Source organism: Carcharodon carcharias, chromosome 23 (genome assembly GCF_017639515.1).
Source record: "Carcharodon carcharias isolate sCarCar2 chromosome 23, sCarCar2.pri, whole genome shotgun sequence".
NCBI classification, from domain to species: Eukaryota; Metazoa; Chordata; class Chondrichthyes; order Lamniformes; family Lamnidae; genus Carcharodon; species Carcharodon carcharias.
The window spans coordinates 51,967,135-51,985,215 of NC_054489.1; the positions used below are offsets into that span (position 1 = coordinate 51,967,135).

Genomic DNA, 18,081 nt, shown 5'->3' on the forward strand with positions numbered 1-18,081 from the left:
CTGCCATTGCTGGTACTGAGAGGCTTGTATTTGTCAACAGTGAGAGGTAGGAGTCCTGAGAGGGGCATTAGGCTGTTGGCATCACTTGGACAGGAGAGTTGGCAGAGGAAACCCTGGTGAACAGGTGAGTGACAGGTGAGGGAGTTAAATGGGAGGGGTTAGGAGGAGGCCAAAAGGGCACAGAGAGGGCCTGTAAGGAGAAGATAGCACTCCCCATGACATTGAGTATCCTACCCAAGAGTTAGCTACCTGCAAAGGACAGATTGCCAGTACCATAAGGGGCTGTGTCTCTCCAGGCAGATGGTCTCGGGCATTTGCACTCTGGTCCATGATGACCCTGCCCTTCATGGCTTCCAGTCTCACCATCACCAATGGTCTGCTGTGATTGCACCTGTGCAATACCAATCCTCACCTCTTCCACTGGTGTCAGGTCACGAAGGTCAGACACACCATCACCGATCTGAGCTATCTCGTGCCGGCTGCGTACTCACTATTCCTGCAGGGTGAGGAGAGAATGATGTAGGATTAGCCTGCCCTCCCTTGCCTATTCCAGCATGACATTGGCTCTATTGAACTCCTCAGTGATGCACCCTGGTTCAATTATGCTCCATATTTGAAGGTGGCTGATATCTCAGCAATGTGGCTAAACACTCACTCTGCCAATGTTACGGAGCACAACAGGCACTCAGTCTGCTCAGCTTGTGTGCCTGCTGCTGTGTACAGAGTTAGAGGCCCTGTCACTCGGATGTCACTTACCACTCATCTTCCCAGATCTTAATAGGTCAATGAACCTCTTCTGACACTGGACTCATTATCTGTGTGACACCTCTACTGCTGATCTCTGTGCTGATCCCCATCCAGTCCCTTCAGGTCTCTCAAGGTGTCTTTCTTCTGCCGGATGCCAGGAGTTGAAATTCTAGCCTCATGGTGGCTGCCTCCATCAACAACTCAAGCGAGACAGCTGGGAACTTTGGAGCTACCCATGAATGCCTGGAGGTGCCAACACCAACCCAATCAGCACCCTCCTGCAACACGTTCTCATTGAATGGCAAGACCAGCAATGGCTGTCGCTTGCCTTTTCAAAGGACCCATAGGCAAGCTGCTCCCAAACTCAGCAACCCCCCCACCCCTCTCCCCAGTCAATTAGGCCCTTTACATTTGAAAATCATGTTATGTCGCTGATGCTTACACAAAGCAGGGTTGGGACCTGGAAATTATCCGGCCAGCGGGTTCCCAATCACTGGTCCTTGAGCCTGACATTGTGTGGGAGTGTGGTCTTTGGCACAGAGTTAGTGGTTAATGCTGAGTTGGAATGTTGAAACTGCAGCACCTTCAGGAACACTCTCAGACGGAGAATGCTGATAGCCGGTTTGTCTGATTATTTCCCCACAGGAAGTGTTTGACCGTCTACACCTGATATACACTGTCGGGTACTCCATTTCGCTGATCTCTCTCTTAGGCGCTGTCTCTATACTCATCTACTTCAAGTAAGAAAATTGTCATTATCTAACACCAGTGACTGCACTTCAGAAGTAAGTCTTAGGTGGAGAAATTTAATGGGACTTTGTCCACTAAATGGAAAACTGAACCTCCAATTTGGGCCTGGTAGGGGGTGAGGACAAGCACCCTGCCTGCCATTTTAGCTGAAGTACAATAAAGCGACATCAATGTCCTCTAGCTGAAACTGGTGTTGGGCCATGTGCAGCGGTAAATAAGGTTTCTAATGACTGACTGATAGCGCCCCTGCAGAGTTGGGCTATTTGGAAGCCAACCAGGAGGCTGGCACCAAAAAGTGGAATCTAAAAACTATTTATCTGGCTGTCAAATCCTGCTCCTCGTGGCTTTGCATTAAAACCATTGGCCACTGCCAAACACCTCTCAGCCCCCGTCATGATCTCCACCTGAGATCCCCGCCCAATCACCACCTCATACCCCACCACATCCCACCCACCCAATGACCAACCACAGCATCCCAATCGCCACCCAATGATCCCAGTACAGGAGTTTCAGTGTATTTGCAGTTTCAGTGTATTTGCGGTTTCAGTGTATTTGCAGTTTCAGTGTATTTGGAGTTTCACTATAGCGCAAGTTCCTTGCACAGACACGATGGGCCAAATGGCCTCCTCCTGCACTGTAGCAATTCTGTGATTCTCAGTATATCAGAAGTACCTGGGATCTGACAACATCCGCCTGGTTTCCACCAGGTGGGGAAGTTAATATGGAGGCCCAAGAGATATTTGTTCTCAGGTAGTTATTATTGGATGTTGTAGTTATATTTTATTCCTTGAGATGAATTGTGTTTAATTGTACACAGGTGGCAGACATTTACCGGTGATTGTGCCCTTTAAATAGATAGACACTGAAACTGTGGTGTTGGGTTAGGAGATGCATGCTTGTATTGTGTAACTCTGCAACTAAATATTAAAATCTTTAAAGATTGGACTGAGTTTGATTATGTGGTGCTTCTGTCCTCCACACAGGCGCCTGCATTGTACCAGGAATTACATTCATATGCACCTCTTCACTTCCTTTGTGTGCCGAGCTATCAGTATCTTTGTCAAGGACGCTGTGGTCTATTCAGACACTGGGATGGATGGGCTGGAGTTCAGAGTTGACGATTTAATGGGTGATGTAACAGCTCTCCCTAAGGACAAGCACCAATTTGTAAGTGCAGCCACACACGCAGTCAGAAATTCTTCATGTTGAGTAATAAATAAATCTCTTACTTGTTGGAATTAGTGTGTCACCACGTAAAGTCTTGTTCCATCAAGGAGTCATAGCACTCTCAGTCGATTAGGTTACTCAGGATGATTGAGGGACTCAATTGTGGACCAATTAACACTGGGCCTCAATTCAGACTAACATCCTGAGTAAAATGGCATAGGATTAAGAGAATGAGTGAAGTGTCATTGACTGGCAGAGGTATGGACAGGTATCCCATGCTCCTATGTTGCTGGTGCAAAAATCCAACTCCAGTGACTTCATGTTGGCAACTTGGGCACACCGTCAGTAATTTTAATGATCAGAAGACCATGAGCAGCTGAGGCCTAAATCGCTGACATGAACTGTCCCCGTGTCCCCACGACTGTTGGCAACAGTCACATTAATATCCCCCACCCCCAGAGGATGGTTTGTGTAGTTGTGTTAGAGGCCTGGATGCTAATTCAGGGGACACTGACTATTTGCTAATGATGCAAAGGTATCGTGGAATGCAAGCTGTGAGGAGGATACAAAGTCAGCAAAGGGATATAGACAGGTTAACTGAGCGGACAAACATTTGGCAGATGGAGTATAATGTGGGAAAATATGAGGTTGTCACTTTGGCAGAAAAAATGAAAAACAGAATATTATTCAAATAGAGAGCGGCTGCAGAATGCTGCAGTACAAAGGAATCTGGATGCCCTTGTCGATGGATCAGAAAAACTCAGCATGCAGCTACAGCAAGTAAGGTAAATGGAATTTTGGCCTTTCTTGCAAGGGGGAAGTCTTGCTGCAACTGTATAGGATATTGTGGGACTACACCTACTGTGTTCAGTTTGGGCTGCCTTATTTAAAGAGGGATACACTTGCATTGGAAGCAGTTCAGAGAAGGTTCACTGGGCTGATTCCTGGGATGAAGAGTTTGTCTTATAAGGAAAAGTTAAACTCATTGGAGTTTAGGAGAATGAGAGATGACCTTATTGAAACAAATGAGATTTTGAGGGGGTTTGACATGTAGATGCTGAGAGGATATTTCCCCTCATAGAGGAATCAAGAACAAGAGGTCAGTGTCAAAATAAGGGATCTCCCATTTAGGACAGAGACGAGAAGGGATCTCTTCTCTCAGATAATTGTTCATTTATAGAAATCTTTCCCTCAGCAAGCAGTGCAGGCTAAATGATCAGATTTTGATCTACAAGAGAGTCAAGGGTTATGGGGAACAAGCAGGAAAGTGGAATAAGGCCACAATCAGATCAGCCTTGATCTTATTGAATGGCAGAGAGGGCCTGTGAGGTAACAGAAAGGCTTGATGAGGGTGATGCAGTGCCCATGACTTCCAAAAGGCACTTGTGGTGCCACAAACCAGGCTTGTCAGCAAAGCTGAAGCTTTTGGAATAAAAAGGACAGTGGCAGCATGGATTTGAGGATGGCTGAGTGACAGGAAACAAGAGGGATGGATTTTACGGGCCCTGTGGTTCCCCCCACTCCTACTAAAATGTTGGGGTGGGGGGTGGAGGGTGGCCCGCCAGTGAGCTGTACTGCTGCCCCACAGCACTTTAACACTGGGCGCAGTGCTAATTGCTTTAAGGTGAAACTCCCATCCCTTTCTTGGGAGGAAGTCCTGCCTTCGAAAACTGCTGGCCAATCAGATGAGCGGCAGCTTTGTAGTCCCAGCAGTGCCACCCAGACCAGTGGCCACTTCTGGGACTGCAAGCAGTCCCCAGTGCTGATTTGCTCAGACTGACAGTGAAGTTTAGAGTTGGGACCTTGGCGAGGGGGGTGAGGGGCCTGTACAGAAGGCCAGGAGGGAGGGCTAAAGGAGGGATGGCATTGGGTAGGGGTACCTCCAATTAGCCCAGGGGCTTGGAAAGGAACTTCCCCTCCCCTTGCCCAACATCATTCAACACAGCTAAAGATGCCAGGCTTATACCACCTGACATAGACCACCCCACCACGCCTAAAATGCCACTGGTGGTGGCTATTAAATGGCCAGTGATTTAGACACCGGTGTATAGAGTTCAGCATCTCCCCCACCATGGGGCGAATTGAGAGTTTTCTCAACTCTCAAACGGTCAGCCTTCTGGGGAGGGCAAAGAAAATATTTAAAAGACACTTTTGTGTCAAAATTGGTCCTCAGGTTTTATCACCATGTGCCAGGGTAGGGATGGGGGTGGTGGTAATGAATGAAGTTGGGCTGGTACAGTATGTCCCCTCCTCACAGCTCCACGTTCAGGTAAGAATATTTCAAGAGCTTGTTGGTGAAAGGTGGTCCCACGGTCTAGTTTTGGTGTTTGTAGTTGATGATGACTCACTCAGGGTAAAGTAATATTACAGCTGGAGGGAGCAAAAAGGTTTCAGGTCTCATTTCTCCATCCAAGGGATTAATTCTGTTTCAGACCTGGCACAAGACAACAAGTAGGTTTTTTTCTGTCCTTTTCTCGATACAGCAGGTGACGCAATTCTTGCTGAGAATGTGCACATACTTCCCACCTGCCATACTGGGGGCTTAGTTGGCCAGTTAGTGCCTGAAAAGTGTATACCGCGTGTAGCTGAGTTTCTCAGCCACTGACACACACATAGCACATCTGTATTGTACTCATTACCTTTTCAGTCTGGTAACCACATTGTACATTTGCAGGCCGGCTGTAAGGTGGCAGTGACAATATTCCTGTACTTTCTGGCTACTAATCACTACTGGATCCTAGTGGAGGGCCTTTACCTGCACAGTCTGATCTTCATGGCTTTCTTATCGGACAAGAAATATCTCTGGGCGTTAACTCTGATTGGCTGGGGTAAGAATGATGCACATCCTACCCTATGTACTTGTTACTTGGTTGTGTGTGTACCTCTGATTGGTTTCTCATCACTCAGCTCAATAATTCATCAAGTAGCTGCATAATCTCAGGGAGACCCCCACTGGCACAGTCCCCTGATGTGCTCCATCCCAAACCATATGATTCAAGCACATGAGAACATATAAAATATGAGCAGGAGTAGGCCCTTGATGGGGCCCCATTCAGCCCCTTGAGTGCGCTCCAACTTTCAACATCATGGCTGACCTGATTGTGGCCTTAACTCCAGACTCTCCTGTCTGCCCTCCATAACCCTCGGCTGCCTTATAGATGGAACCTCTGTCCAACTCACCCTTAAATATATTCACTGACCCATCCTCCACAGCTCTCTGGGATGGAGAGTTCCAAAGATTACCAGAAAGTGCTGGAAAAACTCAGCAGGTCTAACAGCATCTGTAGAGAGAGAACAGAGTTACCGTTTCGAGTCCGTATGACCCTTCTTCAGAGCTGAAGAGAGGTAGAAATGTGGTGGATTTTATACTGTTGAGTGGTGGGAGGCAGTGAAGCAGGTGGAGCAAGATAGAAGGTCAGGGATAGGTGGGAGCTCAGGAGAGATTGACAAAGATGTCATGGACACATTACAAAGGGAGTGTTAATGGTAGTGTTAAAGACTAAAGAAGGTGCTGATAGTGGCATAAAGGTAAGATAGCAGAATGTGTTAATAGCAGAACAAGGGTCAGCGCTCTGTGAAAGAACAACATAAGAACAAATTACAAAATGGCCGGGGGCGGGGGGCGGGGGGGGGATTGGGAATTTTTTTTTAAAGATCAAAATGGAGGAGGGGGTTCGTGGTCTGAAGTTGTTGAACTCAACGCTAAGTCTGGAAGGCTGTAAAGTGCCTAATCGGAAGATGTGCTATTCCTCCAGTTTGCGTTGAGCTTCACTGGAACAATGCAGCAGACCAAGGACAGACATGTGGGCATGAGAGCAGGGCGGAGTGTTGAAATGGCAAGCGACAGGGAGGTCTGGGTAATGTTTGCGGACAGACCGAAGGTGTTCTGCAGAGTGGTCACCCAGTCTGCGTTTGGTCTCTCCAATGTAGAGGAAACCGCATTGGGAGCAGTGAATGCAGTAGACTAAATTGAGGGAAGTGCAAGTGAAATGTTGCTTCACTTGAAAGGAGTGTTTGGATGGTGAAGAGGGATGAGGTAAAGGGGCAGGTGTTGCACCTTCTGCGATTGCCTGGGAAGGTGCTTTTGGAAGGGAATGAGGAGTTGGGGGTGATGGTGGAGTGGACCAGTGCATCCCGGGGGGAACAGTCCCTATGGAATGCTGAGAGGGGGGAGTGAGGGGAAGGTGTGTAAGATTAAGGTTGGAAGGGCAGCTCAGTTAATTAGTTTAATTTCTGTTTAAATGCCCTAAACAGGCCTTTGACAGTTTGGTGGGCGCGCAGCTGACTCCGGTGCATTCCCGCCGAATTCAAAATCTGAATGAGGCGCAGTGACATCAGGACACACACCCCACCTCACTGGGTGTCATTTTACACATCAGTGAATGGCACTCCCAGCCCCCACCCCCAACCGCTCGAAGATTCTGGCCATGAAATTTTTTGCCTAGAGCATCCATTACTATGATGTCATTAATTAATCCTGTCTCATTACACATTACCACGACTAAATCAGCCTGTTCCCTGGTTAGTTCCAGAACACACTGTTCAAAGCAATTGTCCCAAATACACTCAATGAACTCATCCTTAAGGCTGCCTTTGGCAATTTGATTTGTCCATTCTAAATAAAGATTAAAATCTCCCACGATTATTACCGTAGCTTCCTTGAAAGCCCCCGTTATTTCTTGGTTTACACTCTGGGCAGAGTCATCCCAGATTTGCACTAATTGTGGTAGTGGGCAGGGAAAACGTTTTACCCGTTGGCCACAATGGTGACTTCTCACACCCTATCCCCCCCGAACCTGCCGCATTAATTATGTATTCCCAGGAAACACACAGTTTCATTCACCCGCCAGGCTATCACCTCGCCGGGCACCACACCGGGCACCACATTTACCCACCACACCATCACCCCGCTGCTTCACCACACCGGGCACCACATTCACCCACCACGCCATCACCCCGCTGCTTCACCACACCGGGCACCACATTCACCCACCACGCCATCACCCCGCTGCTTCAGCACACCGGGCACCACATTCACCCAACACGCCATCACCCCGCTGCTTCACCACACCGGGCACCACATTCACCCACCACGCCATCACCCCGCTGCTTCACCACACCAGGCACCACATTCACCCACCACGCCATCACCCCGCTGCTTCAGCACACCGGGCACCACATTTACAGTGCAGACGCACGCACACCTCTCAGTGTTTCCAGCCCAGGACAGCTGCACAGACGACAGGATGGCCCCGAAAGGCAAAAAGACTGCAGCACCCCCCCCCACCCAGATTTAGTGACACGTGCCTTGAGCGCCTTTTGAATGCTGTGGAGGCCCTGCCATGATGTCCTCCACCCCCGCTCTAGCTGCAGCAGGGGCAGCTACATCACCAATCCAGCATGGGCGGCAGTGGCAGCAGTGGTCAGCGCCAACGCCCTGCAAAAGAGGACAGTCACCCAGTGCTGAAAGAGGATGAATGGTCTCATCCGTTCCACCAGGGTAACTCACTCTCAACTCCCACACTTACAAACCCATCACACACCCACAGGGATCTCACACCTCAAGGGACAACACCACTAACTCTCACACACACCCTCACATCTCCATCAGGCTCATATCCTCTGGAGATCGTGTCCTCATCCTGTCCATGGCTCCGCTCACCACACAAACATACCACCCAGTGCCATGTGTCCTGCTCACACTCTCTCCATCTGTTTCCACACAGGAGAAGCTGGCTCACATCAGCAGGGAGAGGTCTCAGACCGGGGGTGGAGCGGTCCACATTAGGCCCCTCACTCACTTTGAGGAGGTGCCATCACGCTGACTGTTGAGGACGTGGACTGTGCCTGCAGCAACAGTGAGGTTGGCGGAGAACACCCTCCTGAGGATCCTGCACCAGATCATCCCTCTCTCAACACAACTGTGAATGCTCTCTCTCCTGCTTTTGACTCTGCTGCCAGGCACTAATTATCTCTGGTTCACAGGGAGCTCTGCCAAGTGACCGACACCCTCAGCCAGCCAGTCCCTCAGCTCCATCCAGGTCCTCACCTCCAGCCAAGAGGACACCTCCTCCATTGAAGAGCTGGAAATAAGCAGCCTGGAAGACCCATCACAGCGCTTACCCACACCCTGCACCAGCGCAGAGACACACACCTCGGTGGGACCTAGATCTAGAGCAGGCTCGGGTTCACAATCTGGTGGTCACCACATGGACACGTGTCCGCAGCTGGAGGAGGCAGGTTCAGCCAAGCTCCCTGACACTCAGAGGACTGCTGGGGAAGAGGCATCTGTGAGGTCCCAGTCAGATGATGAACCTCTGCACTTGGCCTTCCAACTCAACGTGGAGAGTCAGCAGGAGGCAGGGGAACATCACACAGAGCTGTTGGAAACCCTCGGCAGAGTGTCATACAAGTCAGAGGAGTGTGTCTGCCTGCTCTCTGATGAAGTTGTGCCCACATGTGTGCATATGGAGGTCTCCATGGTGAAGGGGACAGAGGCCATGGAGACCCTGGTCCAATAGAATGCGGAGATGCATGCAGACCCGTACTCCATCGCAGGAGTCATGGGTGAGTTCCTGCAGTGGCAACAGGAGAGGGAAGTGAGGCACCTCGGTGTCCCTCCAAGTGTTCCTTCCCCACAAGGAGTCAGGCTGGGGCCCTCAGGCACCCATAGGGAGGAGGAGCATCAGCTGGACACCCCTAGGTCACCCACTCAGGAATCTCAGAGGCTGTCCTCTCTCTCCAAGTCCCCTTTGCCCATGAACCCCTCAACCTCGTCCTCTGTCACTGCAGAGGGAACAGCTGGCCAATGAGTGATTCTGGAGGGAGAAGCGTGCGTGTGACAAGGCCTTTCAGAGGTTCTTGCAAGCTCTCTCCCACACTCACAGACCCTTCCGTATCACACCCACCTCAATGTCCCCAGCATTTTCAATGCTGCCTGCTGGAGTATCTTTCAGTTGTCCATCTGAGCCAAACTGCATCTCCTCCCACCCACTGATCACACTCCCAGCAGCACCTGATCTCACCCACCACGACTGTCGTTTCTCTTTCAATTTAGACAACATGGTGGTGATTCAGTTATTCATTCACTCCCCCATCCTTTCCCCTCTCTCAGTCACCCATTTCCTTTCCCCCATCATTGTTGACCCCCCACTCTCCCTTCTCCCCCCACAGGCATCACCTTCCCCTCCCTTCATGACCTACCCTTTGGGAATGTCCAGGTGAATGTGCACGTTCCCTTCCTTCCCAAAGATCCCACCCCCATCCACACTCACTGCCCCGGCTTCCCATGTTTGCCATCATGTCCCCACCACCCACAACCACCATCCCTTCGCCCGCTACTGTCAACCCATCACCCTCCCACCCTACCGCCTCACTCTGCCCTCGGTCATTCTCACCATTCCCTCCTACCACCTGCACCCTCAGTTTGCTCCCCAGGAAACAGTCATGGACTCATCAGAGTCCTCCCTCGCACATTCACCTGGACAGCCCCACACCTCCGGACCCCTTCCTCCCTCAGAAACCTTTCCCCTCCAGGCTCACCCACCTTAGTCCTCCCCCCACAACCATCGGACTCCCCCACCCCCCTGGCTTAGTCCTTCCCCCTTCCTGACTCCTTCAGGCGCCCTTACTTCTTCTGACACCCTTATTCCTTCCCCCCCACCCCTGACTCCTTCCTCCACCCTTACTTTCAACCTTCTCCACACCCCTTCCTCCTCCCAGACTCCCTCCCCTCTCCACGCTCCTTCCTCCCTCTGGACTACCTCCCCTCTCTGCACTTCTTCCTCCCTCTGAACCCCTTCCCCGCTGCAAACTCCTTCCCCCCCCTCTTATACCTACCTCTCCAGTTGTGACCTTTGCCCCCATTACCCACTCCTCTCCCCTTACTCCTTTCCTTCTCCCAAACTCCCCCCGACACCTTTGTTCCTCCCTCCCAACCTCACCACCCCAACACCTCTTCATCCCCCAGTCGATCCTAGGCCTTCCTCTTCAACGATCCCCAGTGCATCTTCCTCTCCCAAACACAGCTGAACCTTCCCCTCCACACCACACCGCCCCCCCCACCATCACCCATTGTGAGCAGACCCTCAATGGTGACTTTCCAACTTCTGTGAGCTGCTTCCCAGCAGAGCCATGTCCATCAGAATCCACCCAGCAGAGCCATGTCCATCAGAATCCACCCAGCAGAGCCATGTCCATGAGAATCCACCCAGCAGAGCCATGTCCATCAGAATCCACCCAGCAGAGCCATGTCCATCAGAATCCACCCAGCAGAGCCATGTCCATGGGAATCCACCCAGCAGAGCCATGTCCATCAGAATCCACCCAGCAGACCATGGACATTCCTCCAGTGTGCTGTTGCTGGGCTCCAGCATCTTCTGCTCCTTTGATGTCCACGATGTGAGGAAGGCCCTGACAGTAAGTGGGTAAACCCCCTTTCCTGCACATCACAGTTGCCAAGGCATGTTCTGCAGCAGCGTGCAATCACACCAACAAGGGAGGAAGATCCAGCGGTGGGGGAAATGATTCAGACGGGCCGGCCTTATAACGATATGCAGATTTATTACAATGGCGTTCCCGGCATCCAACAGCGGGAAATGCAGCCCACCGTCAATGGGCCGAGTGGACCATCGCAAGCTGGTTTCACGATGTTGTGAAGCTGGTTCCTGGCCTTCTTGCCATATTGTCCACTCATGTCGCTGAGCGCATCTAACACCAACAGGCACAGAAAATTGCACCCTCTCTCCTACAATGTAGCTACTGTTAGGAGCCCTATAAATTACTCCCACCAGTGACTGCTTTCCTTTGCTATTTCTAATCTCCACCCAAACTGATTCTACATCTTGAACCTCTAAACCAAGATCATTTCTCATTACTGTACTGATCTCATATTTTATTAACAAATCTGCCCCACCTCCTTTTCCTTTACCTTTCTTCCTGTCCTTTTGAATTATTAAATATCCTGGAATATTCAGGTCCCAGCTTTGGTCACTTTGCAACCACATTTCTTTAACGGTTAATAAATCATACCCATTTGTGCTCCATTTGGTTACAAATGCTTCATGCATTCAGATAAAAAGCCTTTAATGCTGTCTTTCTTTTACCACTTTCTCTACCAGATTAAAATAAATGAAAATAAAAAAGCTTGCATAGGAAAAAGAGGAGCAGGAAAAGGAAAAGAAAAGATTGCAAAGACTGAAAAGTGAAAAATTAAATTTCAACTTCTGACAGAGAAATTAGCAATTGAGGAATGAGAGAAGGAAAGAGATAGAGAGCTTCAGGGAGAGAAAGAAGACTGACAGTATGAATTGTCTAAAGTGAAGCTTAGAATGAAGGAGGAAAGGGGAGATAGTGATTCAGATGATGACTTTGATTCCTTTGATATGTTTGATTTAATTAAAAATCTTCGGTCAGTGCCTAAATTTAAGGAGGCTGGAGTTGAAAGATATTTCACCTCATTGAAAATATAGCTATGAAATTAAATTGTCCAAGAGATGCTTGGGCTATTAAATTCCAGAGTGTTCTGTCAAGTACGTCAATGGATGTGTATGCTAGCTTATCACAGGAGCAATCTGCAGACTGTGAGGCTGTTAAAAGGGCAATACTAAATGTTTATGAGCTTGTCCCTGAAGCTTATCAGTTGACATTTAGGACTGTAATACACAGATCCAATTAAATGTTTGTAGAGTTTGCAAGAGAGAAAAGAAGGTTTAGGGCATTGAAATTGGACAAGATTTTTGAAAACATAAGAGAAATTATGATTATGAAAGAATTTAGAAATAGTATTTCAGTCACCATCAGAATGTATTTAGATGAAAGACAAAGTAAAGATCAGGGAAGCTCCTGTTTTAGTTGATATTTATGATACTCCACACAGACAGTGGAGTGTGGGGAAAGGGTCATATCGAAATCAGCAAGGAAATTGGAGGTATAGAGAACCTAGTGATAGTAAAAGTGATAGTAACAAGGAACAATAACAGCTGAAGGATCCCAGCCTGTTAAAGATGGAAAGATGGAAGGCAGAGATGAAGGGAGAAGGGGAGTATTTTAGCATTGTAACAAAGCTGGGCACACAAGGTCAAATTGTTGGATTAACTGGGAGAATGATTGCAGTGATAGGAACTCAGAACAGTTCTGTAAGTAAAAGTGCTATGGGCTCTGACACCCAAGTGCCAGCCAGAGCAGTAGCCTTTGTACAAGTGACAAAGGAAGAGTCAGTATTAGCTAGAGAGGTGGGAATGTGTTCACAACCCACTCAAGGAAGTTCTGAAGGGCAAGTTACAGATGAGTTTAAAGATTTTATATACAAAGGGAAAGTATATCCATGTTTTCCAGGAAGAGCAGGAAAAACTGTTAAGCTCTTAAGAGATACAGGGGCTAGACAGTCATTAATGTTATGGGATAGTGCCATCTGCTGTCCAAAAGGGGTGTTGCAGGAGAAGGTGTTAGTTAGTGGAACTCATGGAGGGTTTAGGTCTATTTCGTTATCTATAATATATTTAAAGAGTGATTTAAAAACAGGAGAGGTGATAGTTGGAGTGGTGGAGAAATTTCCTATTGTAGGGGGTAAATTTATTCTAGGGATCGCAAATATTGTCAACGCCTACTGTAGCTGAGGAACCTGTTGAGCTGCACTCAACAGAGGTTTTACAGAAAGAGCATCCTGGATTGTTTCCAGATTGTGTGGTCACAGGCACACAAACTCAAACAAGAAGAGGAATAATCCAAAAGACAGGGGAGGATGCAGAACCTTGGCTGGGCCAATCTTTGCAAAGATTACTCAGGAAAAAAATGTTAGAGAGCATGAGGTTGAGGTGTTTAGTGGAGTTAGAGCAGCAAGACCCAAACTAAAGCAGTTATACCTGACTGTTTATTCAGAAACAGAAGAAGAATACATTCCAGACTGTTTTTACCTTAAAGACAATGTGTTAATGAGGAGGTGGAGACCACCTCATGTCCCAGAAGATGAAAATGAGTGATAGTGCACCATGTAGTGATACAATCTGGGTACCGGAGTGACATTGTCAGAGTGGCTTTTGAAATTCCAATTGCTGGCTGTTTGGGAATTAGGAAAACTCAAGCTAAGTTACAAAAATATTCTATTGTCCTGGACTACGTAAAGATGTAGTTAAATCCTGTCAAAATTGCCATACATGTCAAGTGATAGGAAAACCTCAAGCAGTAATTAAACCTGCACCTTGAATTCCAATTCCAGCATTTGAGGAATCTTTTAACAGGGTCCTGATTGATGTCTAGGACCACTCCCTAAGATTAAAAATGCAAATCAGTACTTACTGACAATCACGGATTTCCAGAAGCAATACCTTAAAGGAAAATTTTAAGGAAAATTTAAGGAAAAAAGGTGATTGTAGAGGAGTTAACCAAATCCTTTATAAAGTATGGATTGCCAAAAGAAATACAGTCAGATCAGGGATCAAATTTCATGGCACAGCTGTTTAAAGGGACAATGAACAGACTAAAAATAAAGCAATTTAATTCATTAGCCTATCACCCTGAATCACAAGGTGTTGTAGGAAGGTAGCATCAAACTTTAAAGACTATGATTAGAGCATAAAGTCAAGACTACCCATATGATTGGGATCGAGAGGTTCCATTCTTGTTGTTTACCATTAGGGCATCCCTAATGAGTTAACATGGTTTAGTCTTTTCAAGTTAATTTATGGTCATGAAGTAAAGGGACCACTCAAACTGATTCAGGAGAAATTAATGAGCCAAAGCTCTGAAACAACTCTCCTGGATTAAGTGACATAATTCAGAGGAAGATTGAGTAAGACATGTGAGCTAGCTAGGGAACATTTAAAGATATCACAGCAAGTGATGAAGGCAAAAAGGCAAAGGCTTGTATTTTGTGGCTGGGGAAAAAGTGTTAGTATTGTTGCCAATGTCAGGCGAACTATTAAAGGTGAGTTTTAATGGACCTTACCAGATCAAAAAGAGACTGAATGAGCTAAACTATGTGGTAAATAGCCTAGATAGAATAAAGAGTCAGCGAGTCTGAAATGTAAACATGCTAAAAAGGTACTTTGACAGAGAGGATAAACAGAAGGAGATACTGGTAGTGGTAGGTAAGGAGAAGGAAACAGAAACTAAAGACTCTGAAATTGACCTTCCTCTGATTATGTTGGACAATGAGGAAGTACTTAAGAATCTAAATGTGACATTAAGTTACCTTCCAGGAAACTGTCAGTGATTTACAAGTTCTGTTGCAGTCACACGATTTGTAGAAATATACCAGGGAAAACAAAATTGGCTTTATATGATATTAATGTAGGGAATTCAGTTTCAATAAGGTGACACCCATATAGATTAAATCCAGTAAAATTGACTCAAGTGCAAAAAGAAATTGAATTTATACTTCAAAATGACATCATAGAGCCCCATCACAGTAACTGAAGTTCACCATTGCAATGGTGCTGAAACCGGTTGGATAACAAAGACTTTGTATTAACTACTGCAAAGTAAATGCAGTAACAATGGCGGATTCATATCCTATTCCACGATTGGAGTTTTGTATCAAGACTTACTGTGAGGATATTGGCATGTACCCTTATTGGAAAGGGCAAAAGAGATATCAGCTTTTGTGATGCCAGATGGTTTATATATCAATGCAAAGTAATGCCCTTTGGTATGAGAAATGTACCAGCAACATTTCAGAGATTAACAATGTGATTACAGGATTGAGCAATTTGTGTCTTTATATTGATGACTTAGTGGTATTCAGTCAAAATTGGGAGGAATATCTACGACATTTAAGGAACCGTTTGACCGACTACAGGAAGCCAATTTGGTTGGAAATTTAGCTAAAAGTGAAATTGCAAAAGCAGAAGTGACATATTTAGGCCACACTATTGGAAATGGCCAAGTGGCCCCACAAGATGCAAAACTAAAAGCTATCGTAGATTTCCCAGTGCCTACAACGAAACCGGAAGTTTTGAGATTTCTGGGCATGAGTGAGTCCTATCAGAAATTCGTGCCCAATTTCAGCAGGTGTAGTTACTCCACTGACTGGATTAATGAAAAAGAACAGGAGATTCCGATGGACACAGGAGTGTCAGACTGTGTTCGACAGCTTGAAAGCTGCACTAACCATTGCACCTGTTCTGGCAGCATCCGGTTATTCAAAGCAGTTTAAAATGGCTGTTGGTGCCAGTGATGTGGGTGCTGGTGCTATACTGCTACAGGAGGATGAACTGGGACTTGAGAAGCCAGTGGGGTATTTCTCACAGAAATTGAATGTGCATCGTGAGAAATATTCAACTATAGAAAAAGAGACAGTTGTGTATATTGACCAGATCCTTTGAAGTTTCTAGAAAAGTTTCAAGATAAAAACACCAGACTGTTCCAGTAGAGTTTATTATTGCAACCATTCAATTTAAAAATTATAGATGTGGCTGGATGAGAGAATTTAATTGCAGATGCATTGTCAAGAGCTTAAATTCAAAAGGACTTGGATGTTGGAAAATTGAGAATGGACTGGATGAACTCTATTTTCACGAAAGAGCTGTATATATTTTCATGGTTGGCACGTGTACACCATAGTGTAATAGTGTTTTTATATTGATAAGTATAGTAAGTGATACAAAATAGGTTGAGAAAATGAAAACATCTTTTTGAAATATGACGTTTCATTTTTTTCCATTGTGGGGGGTATAAGCTGGATGCGCTATTTTAAAATATTTTTGGGAATATGGTGGCATCCTCTAAAGAAGGCTGTGTGTATGTGTGTGTGTGTGTGTGCGTGTGTGTGTGCATCCATGATTAATTAATCTGTGGGAAGGTTAGTAAAGGGGAACTGAGAGATGAAAGGTAAAGGTGCTAAATGCATGTATTTGTAATGAGAGGCTATGGTGAAGTTGCAATTACAAGTAAATAGGTTGGGTTTTAAAATTTGCATTAGGTGAATTTGTTTGACCTGAAAATGGAGGCAAAAGGAAAACATGAAAGATTTTTATATTTGGAAAAATTGAGCTAAAAGAGGTGTTTGAGAACAATGGAATCCAAGATGAAAGGGAAAAAAAGATATTTAAGGAAAGATATGTAGTTGTATTGGGTGGCTATGTGGGGGAGATGTCCTGAGACCAGATTCGTGCTGGGAGAAGGTGTACAAGTTGTGAATTTGAAGCAGCGTCAAGTTTTCCCAGCCAGAGAAGTCTGTGTTTTCAGGAAGCAGTCTGTTTCTGAACCTTTTTAGGTTTCCACAGCAGAGTAGAAGAGAGTGAGAAGTCATGCAGTATACCTTTTACTAAAGCAACAGCAGCTTTGCCCTGGGTAATATTACTGGATTTTTATGGTTAAAAATCTATAAGGAGCTGTTGCCAAGTCGTTTACTTGTATGATCTGATCAAGTGGGTTTTTTGGGGGGATGTTTTGTAAAACTGTTTTAACTGTGTAACTTTAATCTTGTGTGCTTAAGTTTTTTTCTTGTTAATAAATCTTTTAATTTCACATGTTACTGTGATCAATAGTTCTTTCCCTCATTTTCAAAATACAAAACAAAAAAATTATGATCAGTAAGGCACGTTTCCCCCTGGGATTTGGCTTGTTCAGTGATATGGATCAGTTGCAGTGGTAACAGTCTCCATAGTTAAGGAAGGATATACTTGCACGGGAGACGGTACTGCGAAGGTTCACTCGATTGGTCCCTAGGATGAAGGGGTCGTCCTATGCTGAGAAACTGAGTAAATTGGGTCTATATTCTCTGGAGTTCAGGGGAAAGAGAAATGACCTTTTGAAACATACAAAGTTCTGAAGGGGCTTGGCAGGGTAAATGCTGAGAGGTTGTTTCCCCTGGTTGGGGAATCTAAAACATGGGAGGCACAGTCTCAGGACAAGGAGCCAATCATTTAGGACTGAGATGTGGAGAAATTACTTCACTCAAAGATTTGTGAATTTTTGGAATTCTGTGCCCCAGAGGGTTGTGGATGCTCCATTGTTGAACACACTTAAGACTGGGACAGACAGATCTTTGGCCTTTTGGAGAATTAAGGGATATGGGGAGCAGGTAGGAAAGTGGAGTTGAAGCCCAAGATCAGCTATGGTGGTATTGACTGATGGAGCAGGCTCGATGGGCTTAGTCGTCTAGTCCTACTCCTGTCTCTTATATCTCTTGTGCTCTTAATTGTGGTTTCACCTGAACACATATAAAGAGACACTCACAAACTATAGTGCGGTTGAGTTAGGAGGTGTATGCTTGCAACATTTCAGTCTGTAAATAAATGTTAGACTGAGTAAAGATAGGCTCCAGTATCATCCTTCACCATCTGGCTTTCTAGAATATAACAATAACAGTGCCTCGATTTTTAAAAAATCCCATCCTTGTTTTCAAATCCTTCCATGTCTTCGTCCCTTCAGATTTCTACAATCTCTTCCAGCTCTAAAATCCTCTAATACATCTGA

General features: G+C 46.2%; 1 protein-coding gene across 1 annotated transcript in view; it reads left to right on the forward strand.

The window, feature by feature from the left end:
- LOC121268977 (parathyroid hormone/parathyroid hormone-related peptide receptor-like) overlaps positions 1 to 18,081 on the forward strand; it is a 100,554-nt gene that overhangs the window by 27,402 nt on the left and 55,071 nt on the right. The window contains exons 8-10 of the mRNA XM_041173279.1: positions 1,393 to 1,487; positions 2,481 to 2,664; positions 5,339 to 5,492. Coding sequence (XP_041029213.1) covers positions 1,393 to 1,487; positions 2,481 to 2,664; positions 5,339 to 5,492 — 433 coding nt within the window. The remainder of the gene's footprint in view (positions 1 to 1,392; positions 1,488 to 2,480; positions 2,665 to 5,338; positions 5,493 to 18,081) is intronic.